The following is a 20,616-nucleotide window of genomic DNA, read 5'->3' on the forward strand; positions in this document are numbered from 1 at the left end:
ACCCAGAGGTCATGACCGTTGGTAAGGGTAAGGGTGTACATTGGCCGGTAAATTAAGAGTTTTGCTTTTACGCTTAGCTCTCTCTTTACCACAATGGACTGGTACAGCGACGAGATTCTGAGACCATCAAAGTGGAAACCTTCCACCACTTGGTTACTCCTAGAAATCCTTGGTGGCAAGTCCTCTAGGGCAGCGGTCCCCAACCCCCGGGCCTCGGACCGGTACCGGTCCGTGAGTCGTTTGGTACCGGGCCGCGAGAGTTGAGGCTCAGGTATGAAATGTATGGTTTTCAGAGTTTTTATCGGTTTTCAGCGTTATTTTGTTATCGTTTTTATCGTTAACTCGGTTTTCCTGGGTCTTTTCACGTGTGTTATGAATAAATCTTCTCTTTTTCGGTACCGGTACTAGTTTTATTTTGTTCTATTTATCCGCAACACCTTAAAGGCCGGTCCATGAAAATATTGTCAGGCATAAACCGGTCCGAGGCGCAAAAAAGGTTGGAGACCTCTGCTCTAGGGTGTGTGAGGTTCACCATGAGTTCTTGAAGGCTCTGGAAGCTGTAGGGCTGTCTTGGTTGACCTGAACGTCAGAGGTCAGGTTTTCTGAAAATTGTGTGGCTGTAATAACTTGAGATGGAAGTCACCTTTGAAATTGGTGAATATGCTAAAAATATCAGATGAGTTCAAATGGGGCGTTCGTGGCTCAAGAGTTGGGCGTTCGTCTTGTAATCGGAAGGTTGCCGGTTCGAGCCCCGGCTCCGACAGTCTCGGTCGTTGTGTCCTTGGGCAAGACACCTCACCCGTTGCCTACTGGTGGTGGTCAGAGGGCCCAGTGGCGCCAGTGTCCGGCAGCCTCGCCTCTGTCAGTGCGCCCCAGGGTGGCTGTGGCTACAATGTAGCTGCCATCACCTGTGTGTGAATGTGTGTGTGTGAATGGGTGGATGATTGTGTATAGTGTAAAGCGCTTTGGGGTACTTAGGACCAAGTAAAGCGCTATACAAATACAGACCATTTATCAAATCTCAGTGACCTTGACCTCAAGGTCAAAGGTCAGAAGTCAAGTTTTCTGAAAAACTTGTAAATGTGATCATTTGAGAACAAGGCAACGTAGGATTTTGAAATCGATACCATAGGTGTATCTACTAAAAGGCTCAGGGGAGTAAAAAGAAGTTAGCTGACTAACAAAGAAATCAGTGAGAGATTTCTAATTGCTGCTGGAAAACACTTTAGAGAGCTGTAGACACCCAGTTCACGATCACGATTAAATAAGCAACTCTTTCCGACCGTTGCAAGTAAAAGCTTTACTCAATAAAGTTAAATATTAATTGTACTGTGATTCAACTAAAACAAAATGTAAAACTTTGGATTCTACTGTGGGCCTAAGAGTATTACGGTGGCCCAAGGAGGGCAAACGGATTTAAGAAAACACCAGCAAATAGGAAAACGCTGCAAAAGCACACAATACACAATGGAAACAGAAAAAAGACAACGGGAATGAAAGAAACATGACAAAAACTACAAAAACAAAATCAGAAAGGAAAACAGAAGTGTTTCAGGGGACACAATAACTTGACGGAAACATTTCCGTTTTCTTTCTGATTGTTTTCTGTATTTTCTTTATTGTCTTTTTGTCTGTTTGTGTTTTGTGTGTGCTTTTGCAGATGCTTTCAGTCCGTTTGGCCTCTCAGGGCCACCGTAAGATTCAGCTTCAGAAAGATTTTGTAAATTGATGTTATTGGTGAATAAATCTCCTTTATTTTTATTTTTATACTGATGACCTGCACAAACAAAAGTTATATTTACCTTACTGCATCTTCCTCTCTGAAATCCATTTCTAAATTCTTTACAAACATTATGAAACGATGAATTTCAAGTTGCATTAACAGTAAAGCTTTGGTTTTCAAAACGGACTTTGCACATGTCCTGACCTCAGTCCGTTCCATCCTCTTCTGCAGGTCAGCCACCAGCCTGGCCATGTCCTCATCAGACTCTCTGTCTCCACGGTCTACCTCCTGTCAGCAACACAAACAAGTGCATTAGACATCCACAGATTCAAAATCATTGGACCAAGTGATTGTGGAGACCCTTACTTGTCTTCCACTTTCTTCAGCTCTCTCTTTTTTGAGCTGCTCAATTGCATGCAGTAGGCCTCGGTAGTCAGTGATACCGTACATCCGGGCGTATTTCTCATACTCTTTCGGGTCCACGTTTCTCAACAGCTCAACTATGTCAATGTCTTTTTCCTCCTGTGGGCTCTTTTGCTTTGATGGAGTTCTGAGAACAAGGAGATGTCATACATTTTTAAAGATAAACAAAATGACAATGACAAATTGAACGACATTTAAACGACATTTCATTCTGAATGATTCTGTGTTTTCAGATTCTAAACTCACTTCTTCAGTTTAGCGCGGAGGTCTCCCTCAAGCATCACTACGTCCTTCTTTTCCTCTACGTGCATGTCAGTACTGCACTCGATCTCGCCATGTTTGTTGGAGGCGACACACCTGTACTGACCAGAGTCCGATTTCGTCACTTCTTTGATCTCCAGTTTGGCCTCTTGGCCCTTCTGTTCAATGGAGATCCGGCCACCATGGGTCACTTGCCTCCACTTCCCTTTCATCCACTTCACACTGGGAATGGGGTCACCACCCACCTTTGCGATGAAGGTGGCGGTTCCCTCTGTGAGCAACAGGTAGAGGAGTTAGATCAGAAATGCCTACGTTTTTACACATTTGGATTGTGCATTGTGCAAATGTTGAGACCCTCACTCTCGGTAACGTGTGCAGTTTTAGGCTCTTCAATGAAGAACAGATTGTCCAGTTTTTTGGATGGAGAAGCTGCTGGAGCTTCAGCAGGAGACAGAGCTGCTCCAGGTTTCTCTGCAAGATGACAAACTACAAATGAAAGATTCTCAAAAGCAACAAAAATCTGAATTTTTCAACTTTTGAGAAATAAAAACAATTACAAATAAATAAAATCTTAGAGTACAGATCTGAGGGGATTTAACCTTTTTTTTTTTACCTTTGACAGTGACTTTGGCTTTGCAGAATTCGCTGCCAGCCTCATTGGTAGCCTTGCAGAGGTAGTCACCAGCATTGAGTTTAGAGACTGTGCTGATCTCCAGACATGCTGTGCCATCAGAAAAGCTGATTCTAGTGCTGCTGGATGGTGTCAACTCCTTCCTGTCCTTCATCCACTGGATCTTCAGAGGGGAAGATCCACAGACATGGCACCTGAGAATTAGCTTTTCGCCGTCATCCACAGTTGCTGGTTTGAGAGGTACGTCAAACACTGGGGGCTTCTTGGCCTCTGAAAGAGAGATAAGCCAGTCTGATTTATCTGACTGTACTGCTGTCAGTGCTCAGATTCAGATTCATAAACACATCTGAAGACCTTTAAACAAAGACTTCAAAGTAAATTCGAATAACAGGGTTAAAAAGCAAATATACATGAGGAGAAAAAGTCTGACTTGAAGCCTTCATTAGTTAACAATTTCAGCAAGATGTTTAACCAACAGTCCAAATCATCAAAGATTATAACAATGGAATAAAGAAAACCAGAGACTTCGATAAACATACCAAACCACTAAATAAGCTCTGTCATTTTTTAATCATTCCTGCTAGCTGTCATTCTGTGAGCATCAATTATGCTTCGACTTTAAATCAAACATACCTGAGATGCCAACAGTGACATCACAGGAGGCTTTCCCAGCTTCATTAGAGGCCTGGCACGAGTACCTTCCGCTGTCAATCACTTGGCTGTTTTTAATGCACAGCACTGCCACATTACTCTTAAAGCTGATGTCATACTTGTCAGAACTCTGTATCTCCATGTCATCTTTGAACCAGCTGACTGAAATGGGCTGCGACCCGGAGACTCGGCCCTCAATCTTCACCAGTTTGCCCTCCATGTCCTCGATGTGCTCTGAGGGCTTTTTGGTGAACACTGGAGGATTTTTGCGCTCTGAAATCAAGACAAGAAAGTAAGAATGATGAGAAGGGGAGCAGCTTTCAAAGACAAAACAATGTCCTTCGAGAGACGTGAATGCTTTAGAAGAGAGAGCCGAGATGGCATGAGTGTGCCCCAGGTTCAAATACCTTTGACAGTGATATCAGAGGAACAAGAGTCCTTCCCCATGTCATTAGAGGCGTGGCAGAAGTACCTCCCTGTATCTGATTTATCTGCCTTCAGAATGGTCAGGTGAGGTGTATTATCCACACAGCTAATCTTATAATTCCCCCCAGAGCGAATATCTTTGTGGTCTTTGGACCAAGTGACTTTAATGGGGGTAGAACCAGTCATGTGACATTCCAGCTCAATGCTGTCACCCACTGTCACCTCCTGTAGTGACAATTTCCTGTCAAATACCGGAGGGTATCTGGGTTCTGCAGAGTGGGGAATGAATGAAAGGAAGATAAAAGAACAAATCTTTAGATGGACACGATTAAACAGTTTGGGGCCTTAAACAGCCCAGCACCATCTGACCAAAGTGCTGTCAAAAATAATAAACAAAAGACATTTAGAACGTCTAGAACGTGAAAGAGAAAGGTGGTTAAGTACAACAGAGTGGGGCATTTTCAGAAACGTGAGGAGCAGTGATCAGAAGTCATGAGGTCTCCTAACACAGTTTCACAATAAATAGAAGACTCGTTTTTGTCTAGTCAGAATCAGTAGGTGACGGTGAGATATCTAAACGTTACACTGTTTGCTTCATAAGCATCCAGTATTAATGAATCAACCATCCAATCATGCGTCACACACCTTGCAGAGTGAGCTTGGCTCTGCATGAAGCTGAGCCCACACTGTTGGTGGCCACGCAAGTGTACTCCCCAGAGTGCCTCATCTCACTGTTGTTGATCTGCAGAACAGCTGTGTTATCATCGTACAGCATGGAAAACTCCTCCCCCTGACTCAGAGGTTTGCCGTCTTTCAGCCAGGACACCTCGATGGGCAATGAGCCAGCCACGCGGCACTCAAAGCGCACTGGCTGGCCCTCAGTTTGCTGCAGGCTGGTGATCTTCTTTGGGAATGATGGTGGCGTTTTAGCTTCTGTAAAAGATAAACACATGGCAGACATTAGTCTGAAAAGCCAGTGATTTTTACAAAGGTATAAATTCAGTAATCTGGAAAACTAGGTTTTACCTTGCACATTGAGTCTGCAGCTGGAGGAAGCAGAGCCAATCCTGTTCTCTGCCTTGCAGGTGTACTCTCCAATATCGGACTTGGTGGCTTTACTTAGCTTCAAACAGGCAACACCCTTTGTGTACTCCAGCTTGCAGGTGGGGCTAGACCTGACTTTGCCATCAGCCTTGAACCAGGACACCTTGATCTCAGGTGTGCCTGCAACCTGACATTTCAGACAGACAGCATCTCCAGCTGTCACCTCCATGGGCTCCAGTGACTCAGTAAAATATGGTGGCTCTGTGTGTGCAAATGCCAGAAAACATAGGGACACACTGTAAATTAAATCAGATCTGCAGGCTTTGGGACAGCTACACATATAATAAGTCTTGCTTTGAGTGTGGTTGTATGTATTATTGCTTATAGATTAACCTATCAGGCTTTTCCTCATCATATAGTCTTATATGCAATTTTACTGAATAAAAGTGGGCGACTGTAACATCCATAATGCAAAACCTCTGGCTTCTGTATGTTTGAGGTTTCCATATTTTTATACCTTTGCAATGTGCTGATATCAGTTTGTTACTTATTACTGCAGGTTTACAACCACTGCACACTGCTTCTAAGTAGAGTCTCCTGATTTGCCTAATCAGAAGGAAAGACTTTGTTGAGGTGGTCGGCTCTGAAGAGAGTATAAAGTTTGACTCTCGATTATTACCTAATAAGGGGCATTTTTCATTCTTTTAACTATTCAGTTTGTGTTGCTCTTTCTATCTAACATTCACACACATTTGTACTCTGGTGGATGCATCGGACGCTTGCCCAAGAATATTTTGCAGGAACAAATCAACAAATGAACCCAAACAGAGTGGGTTCAGTGATCTTGTACTAACCGAGGATAGAAACCACTGCCTCACACGTGTCTTTCCCAGCATCGTTGCACACTTGGCAGCAGTATTTTCCTGCAGCCTCCTTGTCATCAGTGCTGAGACACTCTAAGATACAGGAGCTTTCTGTTGTGGTAATGTTGTATTTGTATGAAGCAAAGATCTGCTGGCCATCTTTGTACCAGCTCACAGTGATCATGGGGGTGCCCGTGTATGTACACTCCAGGGTTAATTGTTTGCCCTTCTCAACTGATATGTCCTTCAGCTTCTTTGAGAAAGTTGCTGGCTCTGAAAAACACAATATGTTATTAAAATGATTGCGTTAGAAGAAATTTATAGACAAGAAAAACCTAAAGTCGATTGCATTTAACTAATTAATGTTGCTAGCAGAAAGGTGTGTGGTGCCACTGAAAAGATATTTGCCCCTTTCCTGATCTTAAATTATCTGTCACATGTACGTGTTTTAATATTAACCAAAGGTAACAAAGTTACCCAAACCTTACCTGGGATTAACCACATTTTAAAAATATATATTTTTTAGTGAAATAAGAAATAAGTTCTTTCTGGCCAACCTTTGACAGTGAGATTCACTGGATAGCTTTCTTTTCCTGCGTCATTAATGATCTGACAGGTGTACTCTCCAGCATGAGATTTGTCCACGTTGTAAAGCTCTAATAGAACTTTGTTATCATCCAGGGAGAAATCGTAGCCATGTCCAGCTACGATCTCTTTCGTCCCTCTGAACCACTTGAGTTTGAGAGGGGCGCTGCCTTTCACCATGGCTGAGAACGTCACATTAGAGCCTGGCATGGCCTGCACTGGCTGCGGTGGCACCACAAACGTTGGAGGTTCTGGGTCCAAACAGAAATATCAAACATTTCTATCAGACATAGAATTGTCAGGGCAATAACAGAACGGGCTAAAACGATAAGATGACTGCATTACAATCTGAATTGTTGCCAAAAACTGTGATTTTTGCCTCAGTGAATAATAAAGGATTCTGATTCTACTTCTATCTTAACTGTTTAATAAAGGTATTGGGGGGCAGGAGGTGGGGCCCGTCACATGTGTGGGCACCACAGAGGACAGGTGGTCTCCTGTGGGGTGCTTGTATCTTTTCCCAACCTGGTTGGTACAGTGGTCCAGACAAGTCAAACACCTTGCAACCAAAGAAAACATCAACAAGTAGAAAACTGCAAATTAATGTTCACAGTGGAATAAAACAAAACCTCACAAAAACAATATTGATTTAAAGGAGACAATAATGTGACGGAACAGCTGAGAAGGTGACTGATAGCAAATGTGTATCTACAGGATTGCATGAATCATGTGTTGAGCACACACATTACTCCAACACTTCTTTCAATCCACAGCTCTTGTCTCGCCTAAATAATTTTTAATGTAATTATATTTCCGTTTGTTTTGTGTGCTTTTGCTGCAATTGTCTATTTGCTGGTGTTTTCTTAGGTTGCAGTGCATTTGAACCTGCAGAGCCACTGGGAGTGGGGTCTGCCAGTAGTGAACACTATATTTTAGGGTCTTTACCTTACAATATAAAGCACCTTGAGGCAACTGTTGTTATAATTTGGTGCTTTATGAATAAATAAAATTTTATTGAATTCTGTTATTGTGAATTTTGATATAAAACTCCACCTGTTACGCCTGAAACCGTTTTCTAACATTCTAACAACAGTCAAAATCCAAGAATATATCAGATACATTCTGCATAAATATTGATTTTTACAAGTTTATCAGTTCACTATTTTTAACACATTTTTTATGATTAGTTGTCATAAGTACAAAGACAGTAATCAAAGAACATTGTCACTTTAGATTTGATTTGTGATGTTGCAGAGCTCTGTGTGCATACTCTGATGAGAACAGACACAGATGGTTTTGTGCATGGACTGTAGGATTTATTTGTCACAGAACTGTTTTTCATTGTAAATGGTAAATGGCCTGTATTTGTATAGTGCTTTATTTAGTCCCTGTGGACCCCAAAGCGCTTTACAGTCAGTCATTCACACACTGGTGATGGCAGCTACATTGTAGCCACAGCTGCCCAGGGGCGCACTGACAGAGGCGAGGCTGCCGGAAACTGGCGCCACTGGGCCCTCTGACCCGTAGGTAACGGGTGAAGTGTCTTGCCCAGGGACACAACGACCGAGACTGTCGGTAAAGTGTGTTGGAGATAACCTCACAGGTGACACACTTGGCATTTTTTTTGCTGGCTTGTCGGTAGCAGCTCCTGAAACGCAAGTGTGGCACACATCTGTTCGACCAAATCCAGTTAATCTAAGCGCCAGTTAACCTGGAACAGCGGCCGCCGGTCCGAGTGTCAGGTGAACTGAACTTCAGGTAAGAAGTTATGACCTGCAGTCTATCTGGGTCAGATATCAACCAAGTTTAGGTGGAGTTCATTTTCCTTGTGCTGACTCTTTACAGTCAGTTACAATAACTCGTACTGCGTGCTAGCTAGCATGACAAACTTTTTATACAGCTGGGTGGGTGCTATGATGTTACTGATAGTGAACTTTATAAGGTTAGTTAGTAGAGTTGCCAACCGTCCCGTAAAAATGAAATAGTCCCGCATTCAGAGAAAATGTTACGCGTTTCGTATTGAGCTAAGAAGAGACGCAGTTTTTTTCAGCTATAATGAAAAAAAGACACAAAGCTGGAGTTATTCTGTCGTAACGCTGCACAGCTGCCTCTTCTTCTCTCATTCTCTCCCCCTGCCTCTCCTGTTCCTACTTCAATCATGAAACTGATCAATGATCAGCTGATCGGCTTTTCTCTCTTGTTTGTTTATCACTCACTTTGCGCCAGAAAGAGGAAACCAGCGGATGTCGCGCTAAACAACAGCAGCATGTTTAAGCTTGATCAGCTGTTGTTAGAATGTGTTTAATATTAATTTCTAGTATCAGCTGATGTTTGCTGGAGCCACAGCTGTAAAAGCTGCTGGTCATGATGTCGGTTTGGATATCCTAAATGGTCCGTATTTGTAAAGCACTTTACTAGTCCCTAAGGACCCCAAAGCGCTTTACACATCCAGTCATCCACCCATTCACACACACATTCACACACTGGTGATGGCAGCTACATTGTAGCCACAGCCACCCTAATGAGAGGGAAACATGAAGGTGAAACCAGGAGATGTCCTTACTGAATCATCAGAGCTGAGCAGGTGATGGTTTACCTTTTAGGTGACAGGAATGAGTTGAAGGGAAGTTATGAACTGTTTCTGAGAGACAAATAACACCAGGATCCTTTTCTAAGCAGCTGACAGCTGGTAACTGCGCAGGGGCGGGTCTAGGAAAGTTTTGCCAGGGGGGCAGGTAGGGCATTAACAGGGAGAGGGGGGCACAAAGAAATACTTTTCTTTCTTATTCTCATTTAAAATGTCTGGCTGTTATTAAATAATTATCTAAATCTTGTGAACAAAGTTTTTATCTGACGTAAAATGTATAGAAATCATACATATACCAAAAAGATATCAAGTGTACATCACTGTCACAACAGCGTTTGTTTTCATTCAAAGTCTTTATGGCTTTACTACCTGGTGGGTCGGTCTTTAGTCAAAATGCCCGATTTTCTGTCCCAGTCCAGCCCTGCAGGTTATACTGGCAGTGTCACCATGCCAGCTGACTGTATTTCATCATCAGCCAGTGTTGTTCTTTATCAATATTACCAAAGTTTACCATAAGGCAGCATAGAAAGTATTTACTTGCTTTCAGGTTTTATTCAAATGTTAGTCTTTTCATTTGTTTCCACACTTTTTTCCTGTTTCAAAATCAAACATGAGTTTGTGAGAAGATTATCTTCTGTTTCTAATAAGCAGATAAAGTTTTGCATTGGCTAATATGCCAATTGTTTGTTACAAATGTTCGTATTTTAATATTCAAAAATGTTTTTGCCCAAAACATATGTGCACTATATGTCAGTAAAACTACTATGCAAATATTGCTGTCCTTGACTGCTGAGTAAACACTGACAAAGCACTGATTGTATCTCTTGTACTTTATCAACGCAGTATCTAAAAACTTTGCACCGTAGTGGTTAAAATCTCATTCTAATAACAGTTAAAAGCACATTCGGATTTTTAGGTTTACAGGGTTATTGAATTATGGTTAATGGTTGGTAGAAATTTTTTTAACATTATCTGCCAATTACATCTGCCACCCTTCTCCAAATATGTGCCCCTTCTTGGCCCCCCCAACAAAAATTTTCTAGACACGCCACTGCTTTTCACTGAATTAATTGGAGGCAGCTCAGAGAAACTGGTGCTGAAACATTCAACAGACAGCAGCAACATAAAGACTTCTTTGACTGGGATACTGGGATTGGGATACTGACCTCGAACAACCAGGAAGGCTGTAGTTTCTGTGGTTCCCGCCTTGTTGACAGCCTTACATTTGTATGCTCCAGAGTCAGCCAGCTTCAGCGTGAGCACCCTTAGTGTACAGTTGTTGTCACTGAATGAAATCTCATAATTTGGCCCACTCTTTATCTCCTCGTCATTGTGGTACCATGAAATGGTAAAAGGAGATGAGCCTGACACTTTGCACTCTATTTCTAAAGGTTTTCCAACAACAGTGGTACAGTCTTTCAGTTTCCGTGAGAATGTTGGAGGAATCGTCTTATCTGTTTCAGAGGGAAACAAACAATGCTGTTAAAGAGTATCCATTTGTCAAGAAAAGTACCGTAATTTTTGGACTATAAGGCACAATCGACAGTGCGCCTTATAGTCCGAAAAATACGATACTAGGGTAAAAGTACTTTCAATGAATCCTCTTCCCTCATGTCAATGGGGTAATGAGTGAACACACTGATCAGGATATTCCAGCTCATGGTACGAAGACGTTACCTACCTAAAACAGTGAGATTGATTTTACTCAGGTCCTTCCCAACTTCATTCATAATCTCAAATGTGTATTCTCCAGAGTCAACTTTCTCAGCAGACAGCACATTCAGGCTCGAAATCATCCGGGAAAATGAGATTTTGTATTTTCTCCCAGAAGCCAGCTCAGCACCATCTTTGAACCACTTGGGTATGAGCTCTGGGGTTCCACACACTTTGACCTCCAGGGCAGCCATATCACCTGCCGTCACACTCAGAGCATCCGGCTTGTCCACTATTTTAGCAGGCTCTGGAGTCAACAGAGAGGGAGCAGAAAATACTTAAAATCACACATTCAGGCTCCAGGTAGAAAAACAAAACAGAAAGAGAGAGAATTATATGATTACAAACCTAGAACAGTCAAGTTAGCGAAACACTCCACACTCCCAGCATCGTTTCTGAGTTGGCAGGTATATTTGCCTGCCGTAGTTGCATCAGCGTTAAAGATTTTAACTGCCACCTGGTTGTTTTCATAGGTGATTTTCCTGTTGTCACTGTCCCTGAGAATGTGATCCTTGTCTTGAACCCAGGACACAGTAATGGGTTCAGAGCCTTTAACAGTGGCCACAAGGGTCACCTCCCCTCCCAGTATCACTGTAATGTTTGACAGTCTCTTCACAAATGATGGTGGCTCTGAAGAGAGGAGAAAAACAGCGCAAAGGCAAAGTCAGCAAGGTGACAAAGTCATTTGAAAATCTAATTTTATTTTATATTATTTTAATTTAATGCTATCGCGATTTCTACTGACCTCTGAGTTTAATTGATGTCTGGCAGGTATCGCTTCCTACACTGTTTGACACTTTGCACTCGTATTCGCCGGCGTCTGAGGGCTCTATTCCAATGACATGCAGTGTGGCTGAGCTGCCCTCGCTCACCAGCTTAAACTTCCTGCTCTCCATGAGAGGTTTTCTGTCTTTAAACCAGGTGATCTGGAATGGAGCTGTACCACTGATCTCGCAGTACAAACTTACGTCCTTACCCTTCAGCCCTTCAACAGGCTGGGGTATTTTGACAAAAGATGGGGGGTCTATAGAAAGATGATGGAACCGTTAAAGAGGAATACACGAGGGAAACAATTCATGTCTAGATCTTAAAACTGGAATCCATAACTGTTGAATGAAGCTCAAAGCTGGCAGTGTTGAAAACGTTACTAGAGATTAACGGGTGGAATTTTTGTATGAACATGAAGTCTTAGAAAAGATTGTATATTTAATGTGGAAATTTTAATGGAACAATTTGTCATGGTCCGTCAGTCCTCGCTGGTCGAACTGCTTTTAATGTTATGTCATTTGAGTGGTTTGTTTTTAGTCCCCTGTTTCCCTCTGTGTGCGTTTGTGTGTGTGGCCAGTGTGCCGGTTCTCGGGCAACACCAGGCTGGTGGCGTTCCCGGGCTAAGAACAGCCACACCTGCTCTTCAATCAGGATCCATCTGCTGCCAGTGATCCTCATCAACTGTCTGCTATTTAACAGTGTGGCTGGGCTTCGATCAACGCTCTATCGCTGAGTGGCAAAGTTAGCACAAGCCCGGCTCGCGGAAACTGAAAGCTGTCTCAGGCCATCGTCTGGTGAAAACGTTTACTAAATCGTTACGTCTTGTTTTGTCAGGTAATCACGGGAATTTTGGAAATCCCACTGTTTTGAACACTTTTTGCTTCTCACTGTTTATTCTAATACTGTAAATAAATTCACAGTCGCTACCAGGAAAGTCCTGAGTTTGGGTCATGTTCCTAACACAAAATTGGAATGTGGAATTTTGCTGGGGTCTTAGAATTTGTTGGAACTGCAATTAGAATAGCAGATCTCTAAGAAATGTGGAAAATGAAGTTGGAAGTTGTAGTGACAGCAAATCCGTAATTTAAGTGTGGTTTAAGTTCAGTGAAAATTTTGGAATTGTTGAAATTTGTTACGGAACTTGGAATTTTTCTAAACTGGTGTGGAATTTTGGGGAAAGTGAATTTGAACTATGATGCAGATGAGCTGTTAGAGTTGTAAACACATATTTGGTATGCTGCTGCGCAATCTGCTGCAAATACATCTGAGACTGTGTCATTTTTGTTCTATCGTTAATTAAAATAAGGGCTTGTACGAACTACTGCATTCTGTTTTTATTGATATTTTACACAGTGTCTTATCTTTGATGGAACTGGGGTCGGAGTTTAGAAATGTACCTTCAATATGTTTTTATACCAAAACGGTTGCTCTAAGTACAAATGGACACAGTTGTAAGACTATTGAGAAGTGTAGAGATGTTATGTTATCTTGCACTGCAGCTAAGATCATGGAATGATAGAAATGTATCAGAAACTGCAACAAGCCAGCACGTTTGTGGAAAAAAACCTATTTGTTGTACTGCAGACAGGATGGTGAATTCCTTTAGCGTTGTAGAAGTTCAAACATATGTTGCTGGAGCTACAGGTAGAATGGCTTGGATTTTAACAAAGAGCATTACAGTTAACTTAAACGGTTCCATCTCGGTAAGCGTGAAGCGTTATGTAAAATGTATTGGCTCAAGTGAAATGATCTGTTTTGACTTGCAGATTAACATTTTCAGCGGTACAAGAAAGGGAAAAGCCTCAGATGACCCTCGACCATACTGGATTGTTAAATAAAGTAGTGCAATCAGTTATGGATACCAGCTTTAAGCAGTGGAACACAGCTATATAACCCACCAATACACTGAACAGCCACTGTGATCAGAATAATAAAATATATTTCAGAAGTCCACGGGATGCTAACCTTTAATGGTAAGTGTAGTGCTGCAGCTCACACTGCCAGCATCATTCTGAGCCTCACAGGTGTAAACTCCATCATCCTCAAAACTAGTGGAGACCAGTTCTAGCACTGCTACTGAGTCAACAAACGACGTCCTGTAGTTGCCACCGTCTGTAACTTTGGTGTCGTTTTTGAACCAGGTAATTTTCAGAGGGACTGTGCCACTGACTTTGCACTCCAGGCGGAGTGACTCACCCTGCTTCAAAAACTTATTGGCAGGGAGTTTCAGTAGAAATTCAGGTGGTTCTGGAAAGCCAAAACACAGATATGTTATCAGCTGAGGAAACACTCACCATTTAACATGGTTAAGATGGGCAGGAGGTGAGCAGATGAGATAAGCCAAGAATGACGGGTTAGAAGGAAAAGCAAAATGGCTGCGTGAATGCCATACAAATGCTAAATATATTGCTTCATAGAAAACGCAGCAGTGGAAAAGCTGTACATAATAAACAAAATGCTGCAAAGCTACACAAAATGTAACTGAAGGATTGGGTTTTGCCAGCGATGAAGAAATGAGATAAATACATCTCTGCAAGGATTGATTTAAAACATGTAAATCCAACCTTTTACTGTCAGGTTTGCACTACAGTGTACGGAGCCAGCATCATTGCTGACTTGGCAAGAGTAGACTCCACTCTGTGTGACGCCCACTGAATAGAGCTCTAAGAAACAGGACAGCCCATCAAGCCCTATTAAACAAGTAGGCCCAGTCATAAGCTCTGTGTCGTCCTTAAACCATTTGACTGTGAAGGGAGGAGTTCCCTTAAAAGTGCCTTTGAAGCGTGCAGTGGCTTTGGGTAGAGCTGTCTGCGACTCGGGCACTGTCACAAAGCTTGGAGGTTCTGAACACAAGATGAACAAGGTTAAAGATGTACTCACCTTTGGTTTAGGATCATATGACCAATCATGTTAAAAAAAAGCAGTGTCTGACCTTTGACCACGATGGACCCACTGCATTCACAGCTTCCTGCTGCGTTAGTCAGTTTGCAAGAGTATAACCCTGCGTCAGCTCTCTCTAGCTGTTCAATTTCAATGGACACAGAGTTGTCCTGCTGAATGAGCTTGTGCTTTAGACCACTAGAGATTTTGGTTCCATCTTTCTTCCATTCCACAGAGATGGGGAGAGAACCAGATATTTTGCAACATATCTGAACAAAGGACCCCAATATCTCGTGCATGTCTACCAGGGGTTTGATGAAGCTTGGGGCAATTACTTGCTCTGTTGCCAAGAGAACACCAAGACACAAGTTAGACTTTGTGAACATATTATTATGTCTAGCAGCAGCGGCGTGTTTTAGAAACTAACCTAATACAATTAGCTTGACTTTGCAGGTACAGCTACTGATGTAGTTTACCACCTCAAAGACATACTCTCCTTCATCCTCTGTCTGCGCAGCCTGAATCTTTAAGCTGCTGATATTGTTCTCAAAGATCAGCTTGTGCTGCCTGATGGACTTGAGCTCCCTGCCATCTTTCATCCATTTCACCCTGAGTTCAGGGGAGCCTGTAACCTTACAGTCCAGACTGACTGGATCTCCAACTGTAACCTTTACCACCTCAGGTTTCTCTGTGATCTGCGGAGGCACTAAAATCCCAAGCAAAGTCAACAATTCAGAACGTTTCTGAGCCAGAGTGTAAAAAGATTTTATAGCTGCAACTAGTTACCTTGCACTGTGAGGGCGGCAAAACACTTATCCTGCCCAGCCTCATTTACCACCTGGCAGGTGTATTTGCCACTGTGTATCGCCTCACAGGCAGGGATCCGGAGTGTAGCCACATTGCTTTCAAATGTTCTCTGAATCTTTGGATCCTCCAATATCCAATTCTCATCTTTTTTCCACTGTACAGAGGTGATGGGAGAGCCTTTCACAATGCACTGAAACTCTGCCATTTTACCCAGAACAGTAGCAGTGTTCTCAATTGTCTTGATGAATGTTGGTGGTTCTATTAGGAAAGAATGAAATATTAAAGTTTAAAGACCTCACCTCAAATGAAAATATGCAGAATTATTCTTCTGCTTAGACCAACCTTTGAGGCTTAGTGTAGTCTTACAAGTACAGCTTTCCACCTCGTTAGCAACAGTGCATTGATATTCACCAATATCTACAGCATCACATTTGTGCACTTCAAGACACACAGTGTCATTTAACTGAGAGAAGGCATGTTTAGCACTGGGTTTGAGCTCCTTTCCATCTTTGTGCCATGTTATCTCAAAGGGACCCGTCCCAGCAACTTGACACTCTAACATGGCAGTGGAGCCCTTCACAACATCAGCTCGAGCCAGTTCTCTAATAAATGATGGCGGTTCTGAAATGAGGGAGAGCAAACGGTCATGAACCTATTCTACTCCAGCAGGTCCATACTTGCTGGTCCAGAGGTTTACAGTTCATATAGGTAAAAATATTGGATAGCCCTGTTGTTTATTTTATGTTTAACTTAAATCAGATCAGTCTAGCTCTTTGTTTGAGGGAAACCACTGCTTTGAATTCAATGCTGTTGTAATTCTAGCACAATGAACATCGTGTACTTTGATTCAACACACCTTTGACCTTCAACTCCATGCTGCAGCTCTCGCTGCCAGCTTCATTACGAGCTTCGCAGTAGTAAAGCCCACTATGTTTAACTTCAGCCCCACAGACTTCCAGTGTTGCCACAGAGTTGACAAAGGCCATCTTATAGTGATCAGTGGGGCTGATTTCAGAGCCTTCTTTGAACCAGTAGATGTCAATCTCAGGTGTGCCGGTCACCTGGCACTCAAAAACCTTACTCTGACCAGGACAAACTACAGACACACGGGCTGGGATCTGTGTAAACTTTGGAGGCACTAAGGAATAAAAGAGAGTGACTGATAAACCATCAGATGAACAACATGGGGGACACATTCACAAAGTGCATGTTTCCATCCAAGTGTTGATAACATTTTAAGCAAACTCATAGCAAGTTTTGGGAACTTGCAAGGGGGGTGTTTTGGAAAATTTAGGTACGAATTATCAGTCGAAAGTGGAGATTTAATGTGAATCAAAGGGAAAAGGTCAAATATAATGTGAGAAAAATGTCTCCAACAGATGGCTGGAGGCATACTTGGCAACTCAGTTTCACATAAAGATTAATAACCTTTGACAAAGAGTGTTGCTTGGCATGAAGCGGAGCCAACATCGTTCTGTATTTGGCAGACATAGTCTCCAGAATCTGTGGTTTTTGCGAAGAAGAGTTCCAGTGTGCTCGAGGTGTTATCTTTGATCACTGACCAGTCAGCACTGGACAGGATCTCTTTACTGCTTTTAAACCATTTGGTGGTGAGTGGTGGTGTGCCAGAGAACAGTACACTAAATTGGACTTTTGAGCCAGGCAAAACATTTATGGATTCAGGTTTTTCAAGAATGCACGGGGATTCTGAAAGACAGAGACAAAGCAATTCTGGGTAAAAGTGCGTCTAACTATATTTCTTTGTACACATCCATCTGCTCAATGGTACAAAAATGTGTTCAGACCTTTCACAAATAAGACTCCAGAGCACTGGACCGTTCCTGCTTTATTTGTAGCAATGCAGGTATAATTGCCACTGTCTTTAGTGTTAAGATTGGAGATTTCTAGAAACGGAACATTTTCAAAGAATGTGCATTTGTGTTTGTCATCGGTCTGGATCTCTTTCTCATCTTTGTACCACTGTATGGTTATTGGAAGAGAACCAGACACGAGACACTCCAGATGCGCAAATGATCCTTTGACACCCTCTGTCTGTTTCAGTTTTCTTGTAAAAGACGGAGGAATTATTTGATCTAACATGGACAAAAGAAAAAGGCGAGTGAGAAACAAAGCAAGATTAAATTAAACAAAACTAAGGTGACAGACATTAAGAACAGACCGAGAATGGTGAGTGTGGCATCACACGAACTTTGTCCAACATCGTTTGAAACCTCAAAGACATATTCACCACCATCACTTTTCTGAGTTTTAATAATCTTCAACACAGAACTGGTATCTTTGCTCTGTACTTTATATCTCTGGCCTGAGGTCAGCTCCTTGCCAGCCTTTAGCCATCTGACCTTCAGGGGTTTTGTGCCTGAGAACCTGGCTTCCAGAGTAGCCGGATCCCCCTGAGTCACACTGATAGACTTTACCTCTTCTGTGATTTTTGCTGGTTCTGGGGTGTCCCAAAAAAAGAAAAACAGTCAGCAAAGATCTTAAAGCTTCCTATATTACAACACATCAATTACAAACCTCAACCTGAGCCTCCAGAACACTAAAGATTCTACACTTTGGTTCTTGTCAGCTTACAAGGTCACATTCATGTAATTTCAAGCATGAATGAGTATAAAAGTCATCAATGTTTCAGTCAAATCTCATTGTCTTGAGTGAAACTTCCTGCTAATATATTCAGATTTTAGAAAGCCATGTGAAAAAAAGTACACCTTCATTCTAAGGTTCCACATATCAGGACATTCTCGCTTAACTCAGTTTACTGATGTTTGCCAGCATTCGTTTATGCATAACTTTCTTAATGTCCCACCAAACTATTTATATCAGATTCCTGTTTCTGCTTTACAGTAGAATCTGTGTGACAATCACTTTGAAGTCTCTGTGTGCCGAGTTTCTTTTTTGCTTTTATTGTCAGCGTTGTGTGTTCATTTCTGAAGGAAAGAGCGTATGTTTGCTCTCATTAGGACAGAAATGTGTGTTGGTGTGTGGAACTTTAGCCCGATTTTTATATTCTTAACTGGCATTAATGAGACATTTCAGGGCATTTTACGAGGCAACAAGAAAGTAATGGAAAGAGTTGTGTAACGAATGACTTTCTCCGGTGAGTAATTAAGTAATGTGATGTCTCTGATATGCTATTTAGTGACGAGAGCCAATGAGAGCGAAGCAAGAATCGAAGAGAATCAAATTGAAATGTGAAGAAGATTGATAAGTGATATCACTAAATTCTTATCTTCTGATTTCTGGACTTTGACTAAGCCTTTGCAATACCTTTATTTTCTTTTTCGGCCATGATGTTGTAGTTTTGCTGGTGTACTTGGGAATACTGACCCTTATTTACTAATATGTGCATGGAAATGTTCCTACTTTGTGCAAAAAGTCTACATGCAAAATCACAGATGATGATATAAGTAATTTTTAATTTAAGACCATTTAAAATAAGGAATACTGTTATATGTTTAGATTAAAAGGTAAAAGCCTGCATCCTTACCTTGAATATTTTATATGCTTTACATGTATTTTTTTTAATCTAATTGTAATTCTGAGCACTTTGTGTCTTATGGTGTTTGAAAAAAACTGACTGATGACAAATAATTACATTATAATCATTATAATAATAATTAATATTATTCAAAGTGTGACATGGACACTCTTGCAAAAGTTGCAATATGTTGCAGTAAGCTGCCATGCCAGCAGAGGGAGACATTTTTTGCAAGCCAACATAATGATCACAGGAACACGTTTACATTTAAATATATATTTGCTGCTTAAATTAATAATTTCTGCCAATTAGGGACCCTGTAATGCATTCATACCTTCCTTCCTGACTGCTATTTACCCCGGTAATTCCTATGGTAATTCCTAATTTTAAGACCTACTAAGGGCCAGTTACATTTTTATTATGTCCAAATATGTGGACTCTTAGAATTGAAGGAGGGTGCACTTCCCATTTCACAGGACTGCAAGAAAACAGTCAAGTTTATCAACCTGTGAAGGCATACAAAGATTTTAATAAGGGTGCAAACAAAGTTGAGTTTAATATCTTAACCAACCTTTGACTGTCAGCACAGCAGAGCATGTCTGGCTGCCAGCCTGATTCTGCACCTGGCAAGAGTATTTACCACAGTGACTGCTCTGTAAGTTGGTGATCTGCAGTAGAGCAGTCTTGTTCTCATATGTAATCTGAATGTTTTCAGCCTCTTTGAGCTCATGGTTGTCTTTTAGCCAGGCCACAGTTATGGGCTCAGAACCTTTCAGACTGCAAATCAGAGAAACCTCGCTGCCAGCCAATGAGCTGAGGTTCTCCAGCTTTCGAACAAATGATGGTGGTTCTGCAAAGAAAAATGTAAAAAGCTGAGCAATCTCAAGTAAATTCCTTCTGAACAAAAAGAGAACTGTGCTTGCTAAGATTTCAAAAATATGATACAGATTAAAATGCAGCCTTTTGAAATGTAAGGAGAAGAGCTTACGGCAGCTAACAACAAAAGCACCTAAACTAACCTTTTAGCGTTACGTGACAATCACAGGAGGCCCTTCCCACTTCATTCTCAACACTACACTGGTACAAACCAACATCTCCTGTTTCTACTACCAGAACCTGAAGTGCTAGCAGGTCATCTTTCACAGTAATCCTGTGTCTTTTGTCGTTCCGAATCAATTTGGAGTTTTTATGAAATGACACAGTAAAAGGAGCAGAACCAGAGACTTGGCACTCTAGCATCAGCTCAGAACCTTTCACCACGTCCCTGTGCTCCAAGCTACGCAGAAACAATGGCGGTTCTACAACAAAACAACAGACATGTAATATAAATAGTTACATCACCAAGAAAAGAAGAAGTAAAATCGTTAAAACTAACACTAAACCAACCTTTGACTATAACTGTGCAGGTGCAACGGTCACTTCCAGCCTCACTTGATGCCACACACACATAATCTCCAGTGTCCTCTACTGTACAATTAGCTATTTCTAGAGTTGCCATCAAGTCGATCAAGCTCATTGTGTATTTAGTACTGGCACTGATCTCCATTTCATCCTTGAACCATTTGAAACCGATGACTGGGCTGCCAGTTACTTTGCACTCCAGCCTGGCAGAGTCACCACTGGTGATGAGCTTGGTTGCCTCGGGTTTCCTCACAAACACGGGAGGTTCTGATAGAAGAGGTTAATATTCAGTATGAGACAGAAGAGATTTATGGTTAATATCATATCAGTGGCATAATCTGAAGTCAGGTTTATGAA

The 20,616-nt window shown here is 41.8% G+C and overlaps 1 protein-coding gene across 1 annotated transcript in view; it reads right to left on the minus strand.

Moving 5' to 3' along the window:
• The window catches only part of ttn.2 (titin, tandem duplicate 2), a 228,147-nt gene that overhangs the window by 142,386 nt on the left and 65,145 nt on the right, over positions 1–20,616 (minus strand). Inside the window, exons 46-73 of the mRNA XM_080290745.1 lie at positions 20,245–20,526; positions 19,878–20,156; positions 19,430–19,708; positions 17,542–17,820; positions 17,168–17,455; positions 16,791–17,069; positions 16,219–16,500; positions 15,705–15,983; positions 15,342–15,620; positions 14,983–15,261; positions 14,608–14,895; positions 14,240–14,518; positions 13,641–13,922; positions 11,653–11,931; positions 11,256–11,537; positions 10,876–11,154; positions 10,361–10,648; positions 6,580–6,858; positions 6,014–6,295; positions 5,142–5,420; positions 4,761–5,048; positions 4,097–4,384; positions 3,672–3,962; positions 3,021–3,308; positions 2,768–2,878; positions 2,393–2,678; positions 2,090–2,273; positions 1,928–2,011 (exon numbers count right to left, since the gene is read on the minus strand). Of these exons, the coding sequence (XP_080146871.1) occupies positions 1,928–2,011; positions 2,090–2,273; positions 2,393–2,678; positions 2,768–2,878; positions 3,021–3,308; positions 3,672–3,962; positions 4,097–4,384; positions 4,761–5,048; positions 5,142–5,420; positions 6,014–6,295; positions 6,580–6,858; positions 10,361–10,648; positions 10,876–11,154; positions 11,256–11,537; positions 11,653–11,931; positions 13,641–13,922; positions 14,240–14,518; positions 14,608–14,895; positions 14,983–15,261; positions 15,342–15,620; positions 15,705–15,983; positions 16,219–16,500; positions 16,791–17,069; positions 17,168–17,455; positions 17,542–17,820; positions 19,430–19,708; positions 19,878–20,156; positions 20,245–20,526 (7,442 nt within the window). The remainder of the gene's footprint in view (positions 1–1,927; positions 2,012–2,089; positions 2,274–2,392; positions 2,679–2,767; positions 2,879–3,020; positions 3,309–3,671; positions 3,963–4,096; positions 4,385–4,760; positions 5,049–5,141; positions 5,421–6,013; positions 6,296–6,579; positions 6,859–10,360; positions 10,649–10,875; positions 11,155–11,255; positions 11,538–11,652; positions 11,932–13,640; positions 13,923–14,239; positions 14,519–14,607; positions 14,896–14,982; positions 15,262–15,341; positions 15,621–15,704; positions 15,984–16,218; positions 16,501–16,790; positions 17,070–17,167; positions 17,456–17,541; positions 17,821–19,429; positions 19,709–19,877; positions 20,157–20,244; positions 20,527–20,616) is intronic.

The sequence above is a fragment of the Astatotilapia calliptera genome, chromosome 16 (assembly GCF_964374335.1).
Source record: "Astatotilapia calliptera chromosome 16, fAstCal68.1, whole genome shotgun sequence".
Taxonomy (NCBI): Eukaryota; Metazoa; Chordata; class Actinopteri; order Cichliformes; family Cichlidae; genus Astatotilapia; species Astatotilapia calliptera.